This window comes from Delphinus delphis, chromosome 4 (genome assembly GCF_949987515.2).
Source record: "Delphinus delphis chromosome 4, mDelDel1.2, whole genome shotgun sequence".
Lineage (NCBI taxonomy): Eukaryota > Metazoa > Chordata > Mammalia > Artiodactyla > Delphinidae > Delphinus > Delphinus delphis.
Window position 1 is genome coordinate 68,738,589 of NC_082686.1, and position 23,752 is coordinate 68,762,340.

The 23,752-nt window shown below is 40.2% G+C and overlaps 1 protein-coding gene across 1 annotated transcript in view; it reads right to left on the minus strand.

Annotated features, from left to right (window-relative positions):
• Nucleotides 1-23,752, minus strand: part of HACD2 (3-hydroxyacyl-CoA dehydratase 2) — a 92,276-nt gene that overhangs the window by 54,268 nt on the left and 14,256 nt on the right. The window contains exon 3 of the mRNA XM_060010775.1: nucleotides 16,968-16,986. Within this exon, the coding sequence (XP_059866758.1) occupies nucleotides 16,968-16,986 (19 nt within the window). The remainder of the gene's footprint in view (nucleotides 1-16,967; nucleotides 16,987-23,752) is intronic.

Sequence of the window (23,752 nt, forward strand, 5' to 3'; positions counted from 1 at the left end):
AAGTGGTTATCAGCTTAAAAGAGACTATTTTACTATAAGATGTTTGATGTAAGTCTTATGGTAACAACAAAGATAAAAACTATAGTAAATACACAAAAGATAAAGAAATCAAAGATACCACTATAAAAAAAAATCAAATCACAAAGGAAGACAGGGAGAGAGGAAGAAAGGAACAACAGAACTACAAAATGGTCAGAAGGCAATAAACAAAACGGCAATAGAAATAGCACCAATAATTACTTTAAATGTAAATGGATTAAATTCTCCAATCAAAAGACAGAGAGTGGGCTTCCCTGGTGGCGCAGTGGTTGAGAGTCCGCCTGCTGATGCAGGAGACATGGGTTCGTGCCCTGGTCCAGGAAGATCCCACATGCCGCGGAGCGGCTAGGCCCGTGAGCCATGGCCGCTGGGCCTGCGCATCCAGAGCCTGTGCTCTGCAACGGGAGAGGCCACAACAGTGAGAGGCCCGCATACCGCAAAAAAAAAAAAAAAAAAAAGACAGAGAGTTACTGAACAGCTTAAAAAACAAGATCCAACAATATGCTGCCTACGAGAGAAACACTTTAGCTTCAAGGACACATAGGCTGAAAGTGCAGTGATGGAAAAAGATAGTCCAAGCAAATGGTAACCAAAAGAGATCAGGGGTGGCTAAAGTACATCACACAAAATAGACCTTAATTAAAAAACTGTCACAAGAGACAAAGAAGATCATTACATAATGGTAAAGGAGTCAAATCAAAAAGGACATATTAATTTTGATTATATACACACCCAACATTGGAGCACCTAAACATATAAAGCTGATAACAAAATTGAGGAAAGAAATAGCCAGCGGTACAAAATTAGCAGGGCACTTCAATACCCCACTTCCAACAATGGACAGATCATCCAAGACAGATCATCAATATGGAAACAGCAGACTTGAACAACACTACAGATCCAAAGGACCTAACAGACACACAGAGAACTTTCCATCCAACAGCAGCAGAATACACATTCTTTTTCAAATGCACGTGGAACATTCTCTAGGATAGATCACATGTTAGGCCACAAGACAAGTCTTAACAAATTTAAGAAGACTAAAATCATATCAAGTATCTTTTCCAACCACAACAGTATCAAGCTAAAAACCAATAACAGGAATAAAATTGGAAAATTAGATTCAAAAGGGAAATAAAAAAATATCTTGAGACAAATGAAAATGAAAACACAACATACCAAAACTTATGGGATGCATCAAAAGTAGTTCTAAGAGGGAAGTTTCAGCAACAATGCTTACATTAAGAAAGATCTCAGCTTCCCTGGTGGTGCAGTGGTTAAGAATCTGCCTGCCAATGCAGGGGCACAGGTTCGAACCCTGGTCTGGGAAGATCCCACATGCCGCGGAGCAACTAAGCCTGTGCGCCACAACTACTGAGCCTGCACTCTACAGCCTGCAAGCCACAACTACTGAGCCTGTGTGCCACAACTACTGAAGCTCATGCTCCACAACGAGAAGCCACCACAATAAGAAGTCTTCTCACTGCAACAAAGAGTAGCCCCCGCTCGCCGCAACTAGAGAAAGCCTGTGTGCAGCAACAAAGACCCAATGCAGCCAAAAATAAATAATAAGTAAATAAGTAAATCAAAAAAAAAAAGATCTAAAACAACCTAATTTTATACCTCAAGGAACTGGGAAAAGAAGAACAAACTAAGCCCAAAGTTAGCAGAAGGAAGGAAATAATAAAGATCAAAGCAGAAATAAACAGAGACTAGAAAAACAATAGAAAAGATGAATGAAACTAAGAGCTGGGTTTTTTTTAAAAGATAAAATTGACAAATACTTAGCTAGACTAAGAAAAAAAGAAAGAAGACTTAAATAAATAAAATTATAAATGAAAAAAGAGGCATTATAATGATATCACAGAAAAACAAAGGATCATAAGAGACTACTAAAAACATTTATATGTCAACTAGATATCCTAGAAGAAATGGATAAATTCCTAGAAATACAACCTATCAAGACTTAATCAAGAAGAAAGAGAAAATCTGAGCAGACCAATAATGAGTAAAGAGAGTGAATCAATAATCAGAAACTTCCCAATGAGAAAAGCCCAAGACCTGATGGCTTTACCAGTGAATTCTACCAAACATTTAAGGAAGAATTAATATGAATCTTTCTCAAATTCCTCCAAAAAACAGAAGAGAATACTTCTAAACTCAGAAAATAAAATAACAGGCCAATACCTCTGATGAACACAGATGAAAAAATCATCAATAAATACTAGCAAACCAAATTCAGCAGCACATTAAAAGGATCATACATCATGATCAAGTGGGATTCATCCCTGGAATGCAAGAATGGTTCAACATATGCAAATCAATAAATGTGATACACCACATTAACAAAATGAAAGATAAAAGTCATATGGTCATCTCAATAGATGCAAAACAGCATTTGACAAAATTCTAAACCTTCTCAAAAACTCTCAACAAATTAGGTATAGAAGGAATGTATCTTAACATAATAAAGGTCATATATGACAAATTAACATCATAGTCCATGGTAAAAAGCTGAAGGCTTTTCCTCTAAGGAACAAGACAAAAATGCCAACTTTCACCACTTCTATTTAACATAGTACTGGAAATCCTAGCCAGATCAATTATGAAAGAAAAAGAAATAAAAGGCATCCAAATCAGAAAGGAAGAAGGAAAATTGTTTTTGTTTGCCAATGACATGATCTTATATATAGAAAACTCTAAACTTCACCCCCCCTCCCAAAAAAAACAACTATTCAGTAAAGTTGCAGGACAGGAAATCAACAGAGAAAAATCAGTTGTGTTTCTACACATTAACAATGAACTATCCAAAAAAGAAATTAAAGTCAATTCCATTTACAATATCATCAAAAAATATATAAATATTTCAGAATAAATTTAACCAAGGGGATAAAAGATCTGTACACTAAAAATTATAAAACACTGATAAAAGAAATTGAAGACACAAATAAATGGAAAGATATCCTGTGTTCATGGATTGGAAGAATTAATATTGTTAAAATGTCCATACTACCCAAAGTGAACTATAGATTCAATGCAGCTCCTTTCAGTATTCCAATGGTGTTTTTTACAGAAATAGAAAAAAAAAATCCTAAAATTCACAAACACAAAGGACCCTGAAAAGCCAAAGTAATCTTGAGCCAAAAAAATCCCCCAAACAAACAAAATACAATGCTAGAGGCAGTATACTACCTGATTTCAAAATATACCATAAAGCTTCAGTAATCAAAACAACATGGTACTGGCATAAAAACAAACATATAAACCGGTGGAACAGAATAGAGAACCCAGAAATAAATCCACACATTTATGGTCAAAAGATCTTTGAAAAAGTTGCCAACAACACATAATGGGGAAAGGATAGTCTCTGCAATGATGGTGCTGGGAAAACTGTATATTCACATGTTGAAGAATGAAACTGGACCCTTATTTCATGCCATGTAAAAAAAATCAACTCAAGGTGGACTAAAGACTTAAAATACAAAATCTGAAACTGCAAAGCTACTAGAAGAAAACATAGGGAAAAAGCTTCTTGACATTGGTCTGGGCAAATTTTTTTGGATATAACCCTCAATGAACAGGCAACAAAATAAAAAACTGACAAATGGGATTGCATCAAACTAAAAAGTTTCTGTTCAGCAAAAGAAACAATCAACAGAATGAAAAGACAACCTACCTAGATATCTGCAAATAATATATTTGATAAGGAGTTAATATCCAAAATATTGATATATGAGGAACTCAACTCAATAGCAAGAAAACAAATACCAAAACAGAAAATGGACAAAGGACCTGAAAGGGCACTTCTCAAAGGAAGACATACAAAATGACCAATAGGTATATGAAGAAAGCTCATCACTAATCATCAGGGAAATGCGAATCAAAAACCACAATGAGATACCACCTCACACCCATCAGAATAACTATTACAAAAAGCCAAAAGATACCAAGCGTTGGCAAAGATGTGGAGAAAAGGGAACTCATACACTGTTGGTAGGAATATAAATTGGTATAGCCATTAGAGAAGATAGTATGGAGGTTCCTCAAAAAATTTAAAATAGAATTACCATATGTTCTAGCAGTGCCACTTCTGGGTATACATCCAAAGGAAACGAAGTCAGTATCTTGAAGAGGTGTCTTTACTCCCTTGTTCATTGCAGTATCATTCACAACAGCTAAGATACTTAATCAACCTAAGTGTTTACTGATGGATAAATGGATAAAGAGAACATGATACACACACATATATTATCCAGCCTTAAAAAAGAAGGCTGTCATTGCAACAATGTGGGTATACCTGAAGGACATTATGCTAAGTGAAATAAGCTAGGCAAGAAAGAGAAATACTCCATGATCTCACTCATAGGTGGAATCTAAAAGAAGTCACACTCATAGAAGCAAAGAACAGAATAGTGGCTGCTTAGAGCTGTGGGATGGGGAAAAAGGGGAGATGTTGGTCAAAGAATACAAAGATTCAGTTGTGCAGGATGAATAAGTTCTGGAGAACTAATGTACAGTATGGTGACTGTAATTAATAATATTATATTGTATACATGAAATTTGCTAAGAGAATAATCTTAAATGTCCTCACTACAAAAAAAAAGATAACTGTGAGGTAACAGATATGTTAATTAGCTTGAGTGTGGCAATCATTTAACAATGTATATTTATACTGAAGCATCACACTGTGTATTGTAAATATATATAATTTTTATATCTCAATAAAGGTGGAAAAACAGAAAAATTTTTATGATTTTCAGGTAAAAAGAAAAAATATCTTTTTTTTCCTTTTGGCTGCGTTGCATCTTCATTGCTGTGCATGGGCTTTCTCTATTTGTGGCGAGCGGGGGCTACTCTTGGTTGCGGTGCATAGGTTTCTCATTGTGGTGGCTTCTCTTGTTGCAGCGCACGGGCTCTAGGCACACAGGCTACAGTAGTTGCAGCACGCGGGCTCAGTAGTTGCAGCACGCAGGCTCTAGAGCACAGGCTCAGCAGTTGTGGTGCATGGGCTTAGCTGCCCTGCGGCATGTGGGATCTTCCCAGACCAGGGATCGAACCCGTGTCCCCTGCATTGGCAGGCAGATTCTTAACCACTGCGCCACCAGGAAAGTCCCCAAAAGACAAAATATCTTAAAAGGGCAAGATATTAGGTTGGTATCAGACCTCCCAGGAGAAACACACAAGCAAGGCCGAGTAAAGAACATAATGAATGTCAAACTGGAAGTTCTGGCTAATGCAGTAAGACAAGAAAAAGAAATAAAGTATACAAATTGGAAAGGAAGAAACAGAACTATCTTTATTCATAGATGGCATGATTATCTATACAGATCTACCCAAAGAATCTACCAAAAAACCTCCTGGAACTAATAAGCAAGTAGAGCAAGGTTGCAGGATACAAGGCCACTACATAAAAAGCCAATTGCTGTCTTATATGCCAGCAACGAACAACCAGAATTTGAAAAAAAAAAAAAATTTGTAATAACATCAAAAAAAGGAAATACTTAGGTACAAATCTAACAAAATAGGTACAGGATTTTTACGTGGAAAACGTCAAAACAATGATGAAAGAAATCAAGTAAGATCTAAATATGTGGAGAGCTAGTCCATGTCTGTGGACTAAAAGACTCAATATTGTTAAGAGGTCAATTCTTCCCAACATGATTTATAGATTCAACACAATATCAGTCAAAAATCCTAGGAAGCTACTTTGTAGATATTAACAAACTGATCCTAAAGTTTATATGGAAAGTCAAAAGACCCATATAATACTGAAGAAAAAGAAGAAAGTTGGAGGCCTTGTATCTATTACAACCAAGACAGAATGGTATTGGAAAAATAACTGACATTTAGATCAACAGAACAGAATAGAGAGCCCAGAAATAAACCCATGCAAATATCTGATCTTCAACAAAGGCACAAAGACAATTCAATGGAGAAAGGATAGTCTTTCTAATAAATGGTGCTGGGACAACCGATGTCCATATGTGAAAAAGTGAATCTAGAAACAGACTAGACATTTTTCACAAAAATTAACTTGAAACAGATCACAGACCTATTTGTAAAGTGTAAAGCTATAAAACTTCTGGAAGAAAACAGGAGAAAATCTATGTGACCTTGGGTTTGGTAATGAGTTTTTAGATACAACACCAAAAGCATAATCCATGAAAGAAAAAAATTCCTTCATAAAAGCAATTTTTTGGTTTTAAGCTGGTTAAGTGTAAAGTTGGTTGGTTTTCAGTTAAACTTTGGTTAAGTTGGACTTCATTAAAATTAAAAACTTCTGCTTTGTGAAACAGACTATTAAAAGAATGAAAAGACAAGTCACAGACTGGGAGAAGATATTTACTAAACATACATCTGATAAAGGATTTACATCCAAAATATAGTAAGAATTTTAAAATCTCAACAGGAAAACAAACAACTCAATTAAAAAGTGGGCAAAAGATGTGAACAGAAATCTCATCAAAGAAGGTATACAAATGGCAAATAAAAATATAAAAAAATGTGCACATCATTTGTCATTTGAGAAATGAAAATTAAAATAAGGAAACTCGGACTTCTCTGGTAGTGCAGTGGTTAAGACTTCAAGCTCCCAATGCAGGGGGCCTAGGTTAGATCCCTGGCCAGGGAACTACATCCCACATGCATGCCGCAACTAACAGTTCACATGCCACAACTAAGGAGCCCGCATGCCGCAACTAAAGGAACCCACGCGACGCAACTAAGGAGCAGGCGAGCTGCAACTAAGGAGCCTGCCTGCCATAACTAAGACCCAGCACAACCAAATAAATGAATATTAAAAGAAAAAAATAAAGGAAACCACTGCATATATACTATGATGGCTAAAACCCAAGGTAGCAACTGCTGGTGAGGATGCAGAGCAACAGGAACTCTCATTCATTGCTGACAGGAATGCAAAATGGTACAGCTACTTGGAACAGCCTGGCAGTTTCTTACAAAAGTAAACAGTCTTGCTATATGATCCAATAATTGTGCTACTAGGTACATAATCAACTGATCTGAAAATGCAAAAAAAAATTTTTTTCCCACACAAAACCAGCACACAAATATTTACAGCACCTTTATCCATAACCATCCCAAACTGGAAGCAAACTAGATATCCTTCGATAGGTGAATGGATAAACAAACTGTACATCCATACAGTGGAATATTATTCAGAAATAAAAAGGAATGAACTTTCAAACCATGTGAAGATATGGATGAATCTCAAAAGCAGATTGCTAATTGAAAGAACGCTGTGAGGCAGGAACTGTTATTAAAATACTAGTGGAAAGATGTTCACTATGAATGAAGAAGAAAAAATTCCTTTCCTAGGAAAGCTGTACAAAACTATAAAAGACATACTACGTCATACAGATATTCCAGATATTCCAAAGTGTTCTTGCTTCCTTCATTAATACACTATTTAGCATTCAACTCCTGCTGTGGAATCATACATCAAAGAATTCTTTTGCTAAACTTTCACTTTTTGGCTCAATGCAATTAACTCGGTCACTAGATGGTGTTTCCAGCTTTGCTGGACTAATCTTGCTTTTGAAGCTAAGAACATAAGTGGAAGGTTTACTGACTTCAGACTGTCACAAACCATCTGACCAGAGATCTTCTGAAATACTTTCTTTGTCTCTAGCTTTACAATTAAGCAAATTAAGGTAATTTTTAATTTTAGAGATACCCTGTGCCTATAATTAAGAAATATTTATGAGATAATCTCCAGGGCAATGCAGGAAGTTTCAGCTTTTTGTTACCTAAAATATTAATGATCAAGGCATGAGAGAGCGATGGAAAAACATCCACTTCTCTTTTCTCTCTCTCTTTTCAGTTTCAGCTATTGATTCGTCACTATTTTTATTGGACGTCCTCCAGAAGTCCTTACCTTCAGAGTGTCTCCTTACTAATACAAGGGTGCCATCTAGTGATGGTCATGGGTAAATGTATGCCATAGAAAGTGTGTGAGTCCATCTCCCACCCCAATTCAGTTTTCTGCTGGGGCTTTCAAGATGCATTGAGAAAGCAAAATAAACAAATGGGACCTAATTAAACTTAAAACCTTTTGCACAGCAAAGGAAACCACTGACAAAACGAAAAGAGAACCTACTGAATGGGAGAAAATATTTGCAAATGATATGACTGATAGGGGTTAATCAAAATATATACACAGCTCATACAACTCAACATCAAAAAAACCAAACCAGCTGATTAAAAAATGGGTAGAAGAACTCAAGAGACATTTTTCCATAGAGGACATGCAAATGGCCAACAGACACATGAAAAGATGCTCAACACTGCTAATCATCAGGAAAATGCAAATCAAAACCACAATGAGATATCACCTCAAATCTGTCAGATGGCTATCATCAAAAAGAACACAAATAACAAATGTTGGCAAGGATGCGGAGAAAAGGGCAGCCTTGCACATTGTTGGTGGGAATGTAAATTGGTGCAGCCACTGTGGAAAACGGAAGAGGTTTCTCAAAAAACTAACAGACCTACCATATGATCCAGCAATTCCACTTCTGGGTATATATCCAAAAACCCCCCAAAACACTAATTTGAAAAGATACGTGCACCCCAATGTTCATAGCACCATTATTTATAACTGCCAAGATATTGAAGCAACCTAAGTGTCCCTTGACAGATGAATGGGTAAAGATATGGTATACATATACAATGGAATACTACTCAGCCATAAAAAAGAATGAAATCTTGCCATTTGCAGCATCATGTATGGACCTGAAGGGCACTATGTTAAGTGAAATAAGTCAGACAGAGAAAGACAAATACTGTATGATATCACTTATATGTGGAATCCAAAAAATGCAATAAACTAATGAATTTAACAAAAAAGAAACAGACTCACAGATATAGAGAACAAACTATCGGTTACCAGTGGGGAGAGAGAAACAGGGAGGAGCAGGATCAGGGTTGGGGATTAAGAGGTACAAACTATTGATACCATGTATAAAATAAATAAGCTATATGGATATATTGTATAGCACAGGGAATATAGCCAATATTTTATAATAACTATAAATGGAGATAACCTTTAAATTGTGAATCACTATATTGTACACCTGTAACATACAATTTTGTACATCAACTATACTTCAATAAAAAATGCACTGAGAGGGAAAATGTACTAAATCTATCAATACTGTACTTGAAACAAGTTTCCTAATACTCATACATAGGTATATTTAAACATCTAGCGCATCCTCCTTTTCTATTATTGCCCAGATAACTGACCATCTCTGAAGCTACTTCATAGTTAGTTTCATGGAATTTCAGATCATCCAGCTGAAAGGAATGTTAGAGATTATCTATTATCTAGTCAAACTCCTACTTCTTCAGATGTGAAAACTAATGCCCAGAGGGAGGATGCCTGACTTGCTACACAGCTAGTAGTGTTTCCAATGGGGTTGGTCTGCCTTAGCTTGGTTCCTGATGGACTGGAAAACAAGATAATATTACCTTACCGAGAAGATATTTTAAAATATCTCAGTAACAGGCTTCCATTCAAACCAAACCCCTAGCTGTTCCTGCAAGAATGGCAAAGGGTAAAATTCCCTGATCTAGGCTCTATTCATGGCTTTCCCTTTTCCAACTGGGCACAGAAACCCTCAGGGATTATGTTTTGCCCACTAATAATCAATGGAAGAGCTGCTACAGCTTACTGAGTGCTTGCCAGGTGCCAGGCAGTGTGCGTGAGCTCTGGGTAAGCCCCTCACCTTCCCTGCTCAGGCACGTTGGGCTCCTGATGAGCATATGCCCTATTTGTCCCTTCCCTTCATCTCAGTACATTCAGTCACAGCCAGGAACAACTTACGGAGCTGGATGTTCCAGGCAAAGGGACATTTTATGTACAAAACCATGGAGTGTGAAAATGCAAAGTTTATTCAGAGAAAGTGGCTGAATCTTTGGGTATGAGGAGCAGAAGACGCAGGTGCTAAAACTATCTTTCTTTCCTCTTCTCTCTCTGTCTAGAGGGGAGGAGGCAAAATGTGATCAGGAGGCAACAGAATAATCAAAGCGCCAAAGTAGAGGGAGACTAAGCTAGACTGGTCTGAAGGGCTTGGCTGATTTGGGAAAGATTATGAACATGGTCTTGGTAGAGTTCTGGTGTCGGGATGCTGGGAAATGACTGTACTCAATAAATGACAAAGACAGAATAGCAAGGAGTTGACCAGGCCTCTAACCTCCCCACTGCACCCAGACAGCCCACTGCACCCAGACAGCCCTCTAGGCAGCAGACACAGGCCGGCCTGCTGGGAAAGGTTAAGTCCATTTCCCCACCTCAAAGGGCATCTCCTTCCCCTGTCAGTACTACCACTAAACATGCCCCCAGGCAGAAAGCAACTTCTGAATCTAAATCTGCACCATTCTGTATTCTGTAAGCCAGGAAAACTGGCTTGGGGAAATGGGTTCCAGGGTTGGACACACTAAGAACAGGGTGGAAGAGAGCCAGCAAGGTCCATGTGACCCTGTGTCAGTTCCCACTAACAAAAGGGGACATAGATCTCAGGATCAGAAATTTGTACTTTGGGAATATGGCTATTTTTATACTGTTTGTACTTTTGATACTCATTCCCTTTTTGTTCTTTCTCACTTTTGGTAAAGTTCATTTAAAAAATGTCAACTAAGCTAAGAGGCACCAAAGAAGGCAGTTTTGTTTCTGTGCCCAGCCATACTCATGAGGGCTGGGCGCAGGGGTGAAAGCAGAATTCCAGGTGAGCAAATCTGGGGGAATAACCCCTTTCCTCCACAATGCTTTCCTTCCAGAGTTCTCTTCTGCTGCAACACGGAAGGTTCTGGGTCTGGCTTTAGTAATATGTGAGGGCATGTCCTTCACAATATTGCACTGTAAATGAGTAATAAAAGCTTGAACCTCTGGGGGGCCGGGGAGGGGGGGCGGATGGGAGGAGGCGTTGCAGTTTGGAGAGGATTTAGTTCATTCTCACTGGTGGGAGGGATAAGATTTCTGGTAGGAGACTGGGTCTTCTGGTGCTTGTCTCTCCGGCAGCTGCCCCTTTCCTCCCTGGCACCATTTGTTACTTAATAAAATCAGTCCGAAGCAATATGCTACCTATTAATATTAGGGTGATTACAAATTTCTTAAAATTAATTGTTAAGAAATAATTAAGTAAAAGGTATCATCAGTTTACGAGAGGAGTGCAAGCTGGAATGTACAGCAAATATTTGAAACCACAAATCTAGGATACCTACGTGAAAGGGCTTCTGTCCTTGTCTGTTGATGATATCAGAGTGCTAATACTCAACTTCAGACATAATACCCTCTGGGCTATGACTGAGATCCTGTTCTACAGTTTTCAATCAAGAGAACTTCCAAAGTTATTTATATTGACAGTATAATTTCCAATACAAAGGTTCACCAAACACACAATGTTACATCTTATTAAGAGTATCATTAGGGGCTTCCCTGGTGGCGCAGTGGTTGAGAGTCCACCTGCCGATGCAGGGGACACGGGTTTGAGCCCTGGTCCAGGAAGATCCTACATGCCGCGGAGCGGCTGGGCCCGTGAGCCATGGCCGCTGAGCCTGCGTATCCGGAGCCTGTGCTCTGCAACGGGAGAGGCCACAACAGTGAGAAGCTCGCGTACCGCAAAAAAAAAAAAAAAAAAAAAAAAAGGAGTATCATCAGTTGTAGTCTCTCTACCTCTAATTTCTATCCCAACAAAGTGGGGTAACCATACTCTGGAGTTAGCTGAGAACCACCCATATCCAATATGCCTCTTCCACAATCTAATCTTGAGCACAACACAGAAAAACAGGTAATACTTCTTTCAGTACAAACTGTACCATGTGGTTAAAGAAAACCACAACTCTTCTTTGCAGTCTTGTAAAAGACATGTCTCAACTGGGTTTTTAAATTCTCATTTCCAAAAAGAAAAACACTGTGTAAATAAAAGCATTATGAATTTTGGTCTGAGGGCTGCGACCACAGTATTTAAGAAATCTTATCCCAGAAAAAGACAAATACTGTTTGATCTCACTTGTATGTGAAATCTAGGAAACAAAAACAAAAAACAAAACTCATAGATACAGAGAACAGACTGGTGGTTGCCAAAAGCAAGGGGTGGAGGTGCGGGGAACGGGTGAGGGTTGTCAAAGGTACAAACTTCTAGTTATAACATAAACAAGTCCTGGGGATGTAATGCAGAGCATGGCGACTACAGTTAATAATATTGGATTGCATATTTAAAGTTGCTAAGAGAGTAGACCTTAAATGTCCTTATCACAAGAAAAAAAATTATAACTATATGAGGTGATGGACATTAAACTTATTTTGGTGATCATTTAACCATATATACATATACCAAAGCCTTATGTTGTACACCTGAAACTAAAACAATGCTATATGTCAATTATACCTTAATTAAAAAAAATATGTCCCCAACATGTGCTCAAAAGGGCTATCACTTGTCCCCTTTCCCTCCCTGCAAAAGAAATCTTGTTCCTGCATTATCAGTGGAGAGCAAACAACCCACTTTAAAGAAGTTGGGGCATGGAAACCCATTTGGAAGGACAGAGGCCTGACTTTCTTACAGAAATGAATCTCTCACGTGGAATTTTAGTTTACTATTTCTGGAGGCTATTTTTGCCAAGTTGCATTGTCACAACCATGGACAAGAAGCAACTCCAACCCATACTAAGAACAGGTGGCCCTGAAGCACTCACTTACACAGAAATTACAATTTAGGAAAAATAAGAATATGGAAGAGTTACACTTATATAAATCTAAATATGGAACATTACATTAGGGACAGAATAAAACTTTTAACATTCTATGACATTATTATTGTTAATAATAAGAACTATCATTTTATTGGGCAATTTTCAACATTGCTATATCTTAGACACTAAGCTAAGTGTTTCTCATGTGTGTCCTCTCGTGTTTTCACAACAACCCTAGAGGTAGGTATTATTATCCTCCTTTTATTGAGGAAGAAATGAAGGCACACAAAAGTTGAGTTACATCCTGAAAGTAACAGCTAGTAACCAACCCAGGTCTGACTGAGGTCTAGACTTCTCATCAACAATATGTAAACTAAAGACATCTCAAGGCATTAAAACAAGTTTCTAAAAGAACAAGCTATCACAGTGAAAAGTTTCAGAAAGCAACAGGAAAATAAACCATCATTCCAAAAGTAAACTTAAGTCGTATGAGTAAAAAAATAAAGGGTTGCCTTTAGGCTAATGCTAGAAACAGCCTATTTATTAGTATTCTTACTGATTTTTTTAAGAAACTGAAAACATTTTGAAACAAGTTTCAGAAAATTTCACCAGAATTTAGTAAGATTATGATCAAAAGTTCACTGAGCTCCCACTAGGAGCCATGAACTGTTAGGTGCTGGGATACAGAAATCAATAGGAGACAGTTCTCATTCTTGGAAAAATTCAGTGATCTTGGTGGGAGATATAGGTATAGTGACAGACCATAATACATTGTGGAAAGTGTGATAACAGAGTGAGTTGCAGGGTATTACAGAAAAGTGAGGAATGGTATGTAATCTAGCCAGAGGGTGGTAGGAGAGTTTACTGGGGGAAGCTGCCAGCTGCAGGGGATGGGCTACCACTCCGGCAGAGCACAAAGCCTGGGCACAGACCAGAGGCAGGAAGCAGTGCAGTAGTATGGGGGGCCGGGGGGACGCAAGAAGGTCAGGGTTGCTGAAGCACAGAGTGGGAGGCAGGGAATGGACATAGGTAAGGCTAGGGAGGTGGGCAGGGTCCAAATCATGAAGATGTTTAAACCAGCGAAGGGTTTTAAGCATGGAAGTGACATGCTCAGAATCATCCTTTAACTCAATCCCTCGAGGACTGTAAGCATGGATTTGGAGGCACACAGCCACAGGTTCAACTTCTAGCTCTAGGGCTTATTAGCTAAGTGAACTTTGGCAAGATATAAAACCTTCTAAGCCTCAGTTCTGTCAACCGTAAAATGAGAAGTAAGTAGATTATGAATGTAAAGCACTGAAACATAGTAAATGCTCTTATTATAATGATCGCTCTTATTATTACTAATATTAATATTATAAACCTACAAGTTCAGGGAGTGTGATATGGGAGTCCAGATGAGACATACTCAGACCCTGAACAGGGCTGGAAAGAACAGGACAATCTGAGAACTATTTAGGAAACAGAATTGAGAAAACCTGATGACCACCTGGCTATGGGAGTATGGGGAAAGGACAGGAGACATCATGGATGAGCACTAGGTCTAGAATGGGTGACTGAATGGATCGTGGTTGGAAGCTGGTGGAGCACCTGACAAGAAGAAGGAGGCTGCTGAGGAGAAGGAGGTGGACATCTAGGAGTGGACATCCAGGAGCTCATGGGGTGAGTCTGGAGCCTGGGGTGCAGGTGTGGCTTGGAGTTAAAGAACTGAGGGTCTTAAGTACCTCAACCCATGAGAAGGGAAGAGATCACCCAGAGGGCCTGTTCAGGCAGAAGAGCAGTGTGCTGGGCCAGATACTGGGAACACCCACAATTAAGGGGCAAGGGGAGAAAGAAAAGCCCCCAAAGAAAGAAAAGAACCACAGAGGACCAGAAAAGCCAGGAGGGCTCAGTATGATGTAAAATAAAAGAACAGGATGTCACAGAGGGGGTCATCAGTGGTACCCAACGTAGTTGAGAAGTTCAGTACATTCCAAACATTAAATTCCTCAGAATTTAACAGAAACTCGTGCTGATTTTAGACCAGAGGGCAATTTTAGTAGGACAAGGGGTACAGAAGCACAACTGCTGGGTTAAGGTATAAATGGGAGCGTGGAAGTGGAAAGAGTATACCAGAAATCTGGTAAAAGGGATGAAGAGGACTTATGTAGTAATGAGGGAGGAAGGCAGGGTCAAAGGTTAGGTTAAAAATTATTTTTAGGATGGAGCATTCTGAGCATTTTGTGAGCTGAGAAGGAAAAGGCAGATGACAAAGGGTGATGATGCAAGAGAGAGAATCACTGATGGAACAAGGTTCTTGAGAAAATAAGAAGGAATTTTAAAGTCCTGTGTGTCAGGCACCAAACCAAGACCTAGGGACACCTGTCCACAAACCATCAGAGGGGAGTGTGACATAGATGCTACTCCTCGGAGTGCATCCTGCCAGAGGCGCTCAGAGGGGCGCCCATCTGAGTGTGGCTTTCCTGAGCCTGAGCCTGTGCCTGTTCAGCTCTCTGCTCCCACCACCCACCAGTGTCTGGCCCCACCTGGTAGGCATTCAATCATGTTCTTGGTATGAATGAATAAATATACTTGTCAGAAACTTTATTTCCAGGGGTAGAAATTTTATAGAGGCATGAGAATATATTCTAAGACAGATAAAAGGAATTTGTGTATTAAAATACAAGGCAATATTAATTAAAATAATAATACACATGCTTGGAAAACATGCATCTAATAAGAGCTTTGTACGGAGGCAGCTAAAGGTTAAGAGAGGGGGGAGACTGGGGGCACAGGGTTCAGTCATATGGAGAAGGCCTGAACTGGTTCCAGAACTCTCTCTGGCTGAACATATCCCCCAATCTACAAATTTAAGCACTTAAGAAGGGACAACTTTTTCACCTCAAAACTCTAGATAAAGGACTAAAAAGGAAATGTATGTAAGATTATTCACTAGCTGAAACCCGTTCACCGTAAAATAAAGTCAGTCAGGTGGGCTCTGGCTCAGACTGGCCAGGTCCCATGTGAGGCTGTGCCATTTACTGGCTATGGGACCAGGTCCCTTGACCTTCTCTGGGAAAGCAGACCACATGACAAATGAGTCTCCAAGCTCCTTGCAAATCTCTTGCTTAAAGGTGCTAAAGCAGTTTCCTAACCTTCTGAATCACGTTCCTCTGAGAATCTATGAAAGCTATGAATTCTACCCACCTTCCCAAGCAAACACAGACACATCCATACAAAATTTTGCAAATCATTTGAGAAATCTCTGATTGTAGACCTCCTCCTAGTGAGAAAATAGCCGAGGTGCAATTCTTTATAAGGAAGATGTTTGTCTTCCTTAAAAGTAATAGAGCCCAGGTATCATAGTGATCCCTTTAAGGCCCATGGTAGAGAGTTTGCTGTGTGTCCACCTGAACCGTAAGTCCCCTCATCTCTGAATTCCCCAGTGCCCCGAATATAGTAAGTACCCACTTAATTTATCCATTATGTTGATCAGGGCCATAATGGTTTGAATGCATAGTTCTGGAGTTTTCAGACTTTTGGTGCTTCTCAGTGAGTAGCAACTTCAAATCCTCCCTTGGAGAGACAAGTCCACATGCACAGCAACCGCTATGGGTTTACTCCACAGGGTCTATCAACTTTCCAAAATTGATTTCTGCTTAGAGGAGTCTAGTCGCCCCAGACTAGAAGCTATGCCTTAGTTCCAGAGCAGAATTTGATGACCCTCCGCATTCCCCAAAGAGGAATCACATTGTATCTGCTTTTAGCAGAAATCTCTCACATTGACATAACCCTTTGTACTTGTACATTCCAATCCCTCTCACATACATTAAATATTCATCTGAGAGGTAGGCAATAAATGCAGTACTCCATTTTAAAAAATAAGGAAAGAGAGTATAACATTTAAGTAATCAGAGGGGGCTTTCAACAGAGCCCAGCACTCCAAGTCACATTTTTATAAATATGCCAGGTGTTTCTCTATTTACCCTTGTACTGAGAAGGCAGGAGAGGCCTCTTTAAATTGACAAACAGCCATGGCATTTAATAAAGTGTTCAGTGATAACATCTAAATAGTACCCATGATTTTAGAAACCAAAAGCCTAAGCAATTTTATATATAATGATTAAATAGGTTAGTTTTTCAATGTTCAGTAAGAATCTAATCAACCTATCATTCATGACTTAAAAAAAGAAAGCAGAATCCACTCTACATAAGTTGGGGGGCAATTCCATACTCACCTACTGCACAATGTAAAATCTAGAGAGAAAAAGGGGGGAAAAGAGAATTAGTAAAGATCAATAATATTATAGTTTTATTTCATACACTCTAGCCTTTCAGAAGAATAGAGCAGTGTCTGCCAGCAATATTGAATTCGAAAAATGAACATTCAATTTTCAAACTTGGCTACAGACTATTTAACAAAATGTAAATTCTAGTTCAGTTTTTTGTTTATTCATTTTTAGTTTGTGTATCTATGGAAGATTTCCTAAGGAATAAATCTTACCCAGTAGTTTAGCAAATGTCAAGGACCTCTTCTATAATACATCAAATGGTAAGAGCAGCCAGTGTACAACAACTCCCATGTCCCATTTGTACAGAACAGAACTATCACAGACTATGGAACACAAGATCAGAAGAGCCTTTTCCTACCCGGCAGGTCCTTCAATGCAGACATTTATTCTACAAAGCTCTACCCTTGGACCCCATCTTATCTCATTCTGTGATCTCATTATAGGGGTATTCCCAGTCTAATCTCTAACCCCAGATTTCTTTGAACTCCAGGCCCACATTCCTTTGGACATCTCCATCTAGGTGTACCAGCAGCAACTCAAAGATGGCATGCGGGCTTCCCTGGTGGCGCAGTGGTTGAGAGTCCGCCTGCCGATGCAGGGTACACGGGTTCGTGCCCCGGTCCGGGAAGATCCCACATGCCGCGGAGCGGCTAGGCCCGTGAGCCATGGCCGCTGAGCCTGCACGTCCGGAGCCTGTGCTCCGCAACGGGAGAGGCCACAACAGTGAGAGGCCCGCGTACCACACACAAAAAACAAACAAACAAACAAAAAAACAAAAAAAAAAGATGGCATGCTTCAGCAGGAAGCTCACCCCTCCTTTCCTTCATACCTACCATGCCTCTTGATCACCAACCCCCCCACTCTCAGATTCAACTGCTCTTTCCTTTCCTTCACTCCCAAGTCAAACAGGTTTCCAAGTCCTGCCAATGCTTTTGGCATGTATTCCCCAGTTTTTTATTTCCAGCGCATGGGTGAGACTGCTATCTCCTCTCCATCTCAATGGCCATCTAACCAGCCAATTAGGTTCTTCCAAATCCCCTTCCAAATTCATCCTGTATCTGGCACTGCTTTAACCTGGGTGGTGGTAGTAAAGAAGTAATTTGAAGCCATCTACAAGGTTGATTTAATGACCAAAGCTTTTCTGGATGATAAGACCTAACAACCATTGCAGTGCATTTTGGAATACATTTCTCAAGCCGTCATTGTGTTGTCTGAAACTAACAATAACCCTGGCAGATGGGCAGGACAGATATCTCTACTTGCAGATGAGAAAACGAAGGCTTAGAAACACTGCTCAGCTTCACCAAGGTAGTAAGTGATGTAGCGGATCAAGAACCTAGATTTTATTCCTACTATACTGCTTTTTGTATCATTTCACTGTACATTAGTTATACCTGAAAAAGCTATAACTTGACAAGACTTAGCTCTATCTAAAAAATGCCTAGCGACTTCCCTGGTGGCTCAGTGGTTAACAATCTGCCTGCCGGGCTTCCCTGGTGGCACAGTGGTTGAGAGTCCACCTGCTGATGCAGGGGACACGGGTTCGTGACCCGATCCGGGAAGATCCCACGTGCCGCGGAGCGGCTAGGCCCGTGAGCCATGGCCGCTGAGCCTGCGTGTCTGGAGCCTGTGCAGTGAGAGGCCCATGTACCGCAAAAAAAAAAAAAAGGAATCTGCCTGCCAACGCAGGGGACATGAGTGCCAGCCCTGGTCTGGGAAGATCCCACATGTCACGGAGCAACTAAGCCCGTGTGCCACAACTACTGAGCCTACACTCTAGAGCCCGTGTGCCACAACTACTGAGCCCATGTGCCACAACTACTGAAGCCTGTGCACCTAGAGCCTGTGCTCCACAACAAGAGAAGCCACCACAGTGAGAAGACCGCACACCGCAATGAAGAGAAAAGCCCACACGCAGCAATGAGGACCCAATGCAGCCAAAAATAAATTAAAAATTAAAAAAAAATTAATTAAAAAAAAAAAAGAATCCGCCTGCTAATGCAGGGGACACAGGTTCGATCCCTGATCCAGAAAGATCCCACATGCTGCAGAGCAACGAAGCCCATGTGCCATAACTACTGAGCCTGTGCTCTAGAGCCTGCGAGCCACAACTACTGAGCCTGCGTGCCACAACTACTGAAGCCCGTGTGCCTAGAGCCTGTGCTCCGCAACAAGAGAAGCCACTGCAGTGAGAAGCCCGCTCAATGCAATTAGAGAAAGCCTGTGTGCAGCAACAAAGACCCAACGCAACCAAAAATAAACAAAAAACAAACCAAAAAAAACCATGCCTAATAAGACTCTGTGCTCAAGTCTATGATTTCACTAAGTTTTTTCTGAAGGGAGGAGGATGGGGGTGGCTTGGATTAAAAAAAAATCAAGCTGCACAAATATGTCGATAACTGATAAAAGAATTACCAGACTGCAAATCTTATATTTTTCAAAAGAAAACACTGCTAAGAATCTCAAATGTGTGAATATTACAAGATAAGCCAAACCTCCTGCTGCAAAGTTGAGGAAAACTAAGATACGTGCTGACTGAAATGAAATGGAATGAAAGATGAGTGATGAGCATCCTTTGAGACAAGACAGATGATAGTGCCTAGATAGAAAACCTATTCTATTCATGTATGTGGCAAGACATCCAGGCTGCTGATTTACAATAGGACACTGCAGGAAAGGATGGATAACCTTAAGGCCTATCATGTCTTCTTTGTGTGACAGAACAAATCTTAGTCCTATGAGACCCAATCTCCCCTTTTTAATCACATATTTTATAATGCCTCCTTTACTAAATATAAAATTCATAGATGATACAACTTACTTGCACAAAAATTAAAACAAATAAAGTGTCCTAACCAATATGTAAAGAAGAAATAAAAAGATAGTAGTTTATTTAAAAAAATATGTATTTCCACAGATAAATGCTTGGGGACATAATGAAGCAGTCAGATATATGTATCAACTTATGATGAATAAGTTTGGATTTAAAAATAAGAATACAAGAAAGCACTTTGGATAAGAAAAGGAAAATAAAAGAACAGAGGTACAGACCAACCCTAAAATAAAAACAGTATTAAGATAATAATGGACATAGGGGAGTAATCTTAACTGAAGTTAAAACAACATGGCAAGTAAATAACAAAGTAGAGAAAATGAGGAAGTACAACATTATCACAAATGAAGCTAGGTCTTATTTATTTGTAAGTGTGGTGTCAAAATAATCCCCTAGATTATGTCATGGGATAGGGTAGGAAGAAAGTATCACAGAAAACATCCTTCTGCTTTGAAATCCCACTGGGACATACAATCTGTGCCTGGTCTGTAAAAAGAACTTGGAAACAATATTCTCTGAATGGTGTGATAAGGAAAAGAAGATGGATTAGACAAAAAAACAGTAATGCAAGATGTGATAAAGTAGTTGTTTAACTGTGGATAGTTTTAGGAAAAAACTGAACTGTAGTGATTCAAAAAAAGGCAGTATAAAATATTATTAAAATAGTTATATTAAAGAAATCGAGGGGGCTTCCCTGGTGGGGCAGTGGTTAAGAATCTGCCTGCCAATGCAGGGGACACAGGTGCCAGCTCTGGTCCGCGAAGATTCCACATGTCGCGGAGCAATTAAGCCCGTGTGCCACAACTACTGAGCGTACGCTCTAGGGCCTGTGAACCACAACTACTGAAGCCTGTGCGCCTAGAGCCTGTGCTCCACAACAAGAGAAGCCACCACAATGAGAAGCCCATGCACCACAACAAAGAGAAAAGCCCACACGCAGCAATGAAGACCCAGTGCAGCCAAAAATAAATAAAAAATTTTTTTTAATTTAATTAAAAAATAAATCTGCCTGCCAATGCAGGGGACACGGGTTCGATCCCTGGTCCAGGAAGATCCCACATGCTGCGGAGTGACTAAGCCCATAGGCCGTAACTAGTGAGCCTGTACTCTAGAGCCCATGGGCCCAACTGCTGAGCCCACGTGCCATGACTACTGAAGCTCACGCACCTAGAGTCCATGCTCCCCAACAAGAGAAGCCACTGCAATGAGAAGCCCACGCACCACAATGAAGAGTAGCCCCCACTTGCCGCAACTAGAGGAAGCCCGCACGCAGCAACGAAGACCCAATGCAGCCAAAAATAAATTAAGTAAATGAATTCATTAAAAAAAAAAAGAAATTGAATGAGATCCCTGCATTTAACGAGTCTCCATTAACTTAAAGTCTGAACAGGAATCTCAATCTGTTCCATATTTTCAATCAAAAATTTCATTGCTTTTGCAGTTATAGCACTGTTGCACTGGAATCCTTTTCAACTAAATATGCAAGCTGAAAATGCTATAATGTTTACAGAACAGAATGTGCAGAGTGAACAAATTACTCAATTATTTTGAGATGATACCTTTATTTCACTTAAGCTCCCTATTCATACCAACTGTGCTAGGTAGAATCCTAAAGATGATTCCCTAAGATTCTTGTACCTTGGTTATCCAATCAAACACTAAACAAGGTACCACAGGGCGGGAATTTTGCAAATGTAATTAAAGTCCAAAGTCAACTGATTTTAAGGCACAGAGATTATGTGGGTAGGCCTGATCCAACCAGGCCAGTCTTTTAAAAGCAGAGAGTTTTCTCCAGCTGGTGGCAGAAGAGGAACTCAAAGATATTCAAGGAACAAAAGATATTCAATATGCCATTTCTCACTTAGAAGATGGAGGAGGCCATGTGCAGGGACTGGAAAGCAGCCTCTAGGAGCTAGGAGTGACCTCCAGCTGATAGCTAGTAAGGAAATGGGACCTTAGACCTACAACCACAGGTTAAGTGGATTCTGTCAACAAGCTGAATAAGCTTAGAAGCAGACTCTTTCCCAGAGCCCCCAGATAGAAGCCAACCCAACTGGCACCTTAATGAGACCCTGAGCAGAGAACCCAGCCAAGCCCAGTTTCTGACTTATAGAACTGTGAGCTAATAAATGAGTGTGGTTTTAAGCCACTAAGTTTGTGGTATTTTGTCATGCAGCAAGAGAAAACTAAGACAATGACCTTCTTCTAACTTAATAAGCTTTTTGTTTAATTTCTCGTGAAGATTTTTCGTATGAATATGTACTACAAAACTATCAATTTATATTTGGAGAGGGATCAGCCCATGGTATATACAAAAGTCAGGGGGAATACAGACCTCCACTGGGTTGGACTGTCTCAGACAGTGCAGGACATCTACTTGTAGCACCCCCATTCATGTGGCAATCAAAATACCCTCTCAGTTTTCTAAATCGCACTCTAGAGGGGTCACACTGCTCTTGCTGAGATCTACTGAGAATTACTGAACTAAAATAAGCATACCTCATTCAGAAGACTTGCCATGTTCAAAATCTCCCTTGAAAATATGTCATCGTGCTAATGATCCAATGTCAGCTGCTAGGAGTGTTCACGCGGTTGAATGCTCCCCAATGTGTCTGCCACCCGTGTCTGTGTTCCCTGGGTGAGCCCCCCTTCCCCAGCCTCTCCAGGAGACTCCCCAAAGCCAGCAGGAGACTGGGGCATGAATGGAACTGGTAGAATTTGTACACAGGCAGCCAGGCTCCAGCGCTGGTGCTCTTAACCACTACATATATTGTTGATTTTGAGATCTGTGCCTTACAAACCATAAATATTCAGAACTTTGAGCAGTACATTTGCTTCTCTCCTGTGTCTGGAATGAGAGATAACCAGAAGTACAGATTTAGACTCATTCATGAGCAGTTTCTAATGGTTTAGCTGGATGGTCAGGGACTTGGAAGGAACAGGATTGGAAGATAGTGACAAGGAAGGTTGGGGAGGAAGTATGTGGATGGATCTCTTAGAATGGGCATAGACATTGAAAATATTTGTCTCACGTGAATGCTCACCAAATGGCATCTACTGTAAAGGAGACTCTTAATGATGGTGGACAAAATGATGGACACTATTAACGTCAACTAGACTCTTCCCAGCCATCCCAGTGTTTCCTCAATAGACCCATGAACAAATTGGCCACGTTAACAAGAATGGAGGCTACGCACGGGCTCAACAACATGAACTTCCTCTTAGCAAGGCAGACCTGGTTAACCCTACTGCTGAGCGCCTAATCTGCCAATAGCCGAGATCAGAATTAAGGGCCCTATAAAGCATCATTTCCCAGGCGGACAGCACACAACCTGAGGGTAGGTCGATTACATGGGATTTCTTCCACCAAGGAGGGAGCAGACATTTGCCCTCACTGGAATAAACACATACTCTAGATATGGATTTGCCCTCCTTGCCCACAATGCCTCTGCCAGTGTCGCCATCTATGAACTCACAGGGTGCCTGATCTGCAATCATAGCATTCTACAAAGTATTGTGTCTGATCAAAGAACTCACTTCACAGCAAAAGAAATGCATACATCAGTGGGCTCAGGCCCACTGGATCGTTTGCTCTTAACCACATATGCCATCACCCAGAAATGCCTGGCTTAGTTGAAAGGTAGAATGATTTACCGAAGACTAAGTTATGATGCCAACTGGGAGACAGCACCTTGAAAGAATAGGGTTCTGCCTTACAGGACACAGTTTATACTTTGAATCACAGATGCTGTATTCCTCATCACCGGATTACACAGGTCCAAGAATCAAGGGGAGGAAGTAGGAGTGGCTACTCTCACTATTATACCTATTAACCCACGTAAAGAATTTCTGCCTTCCATCCTGGCAACTTTGAGCTCTACTTGTTTGGAGAGCTTAG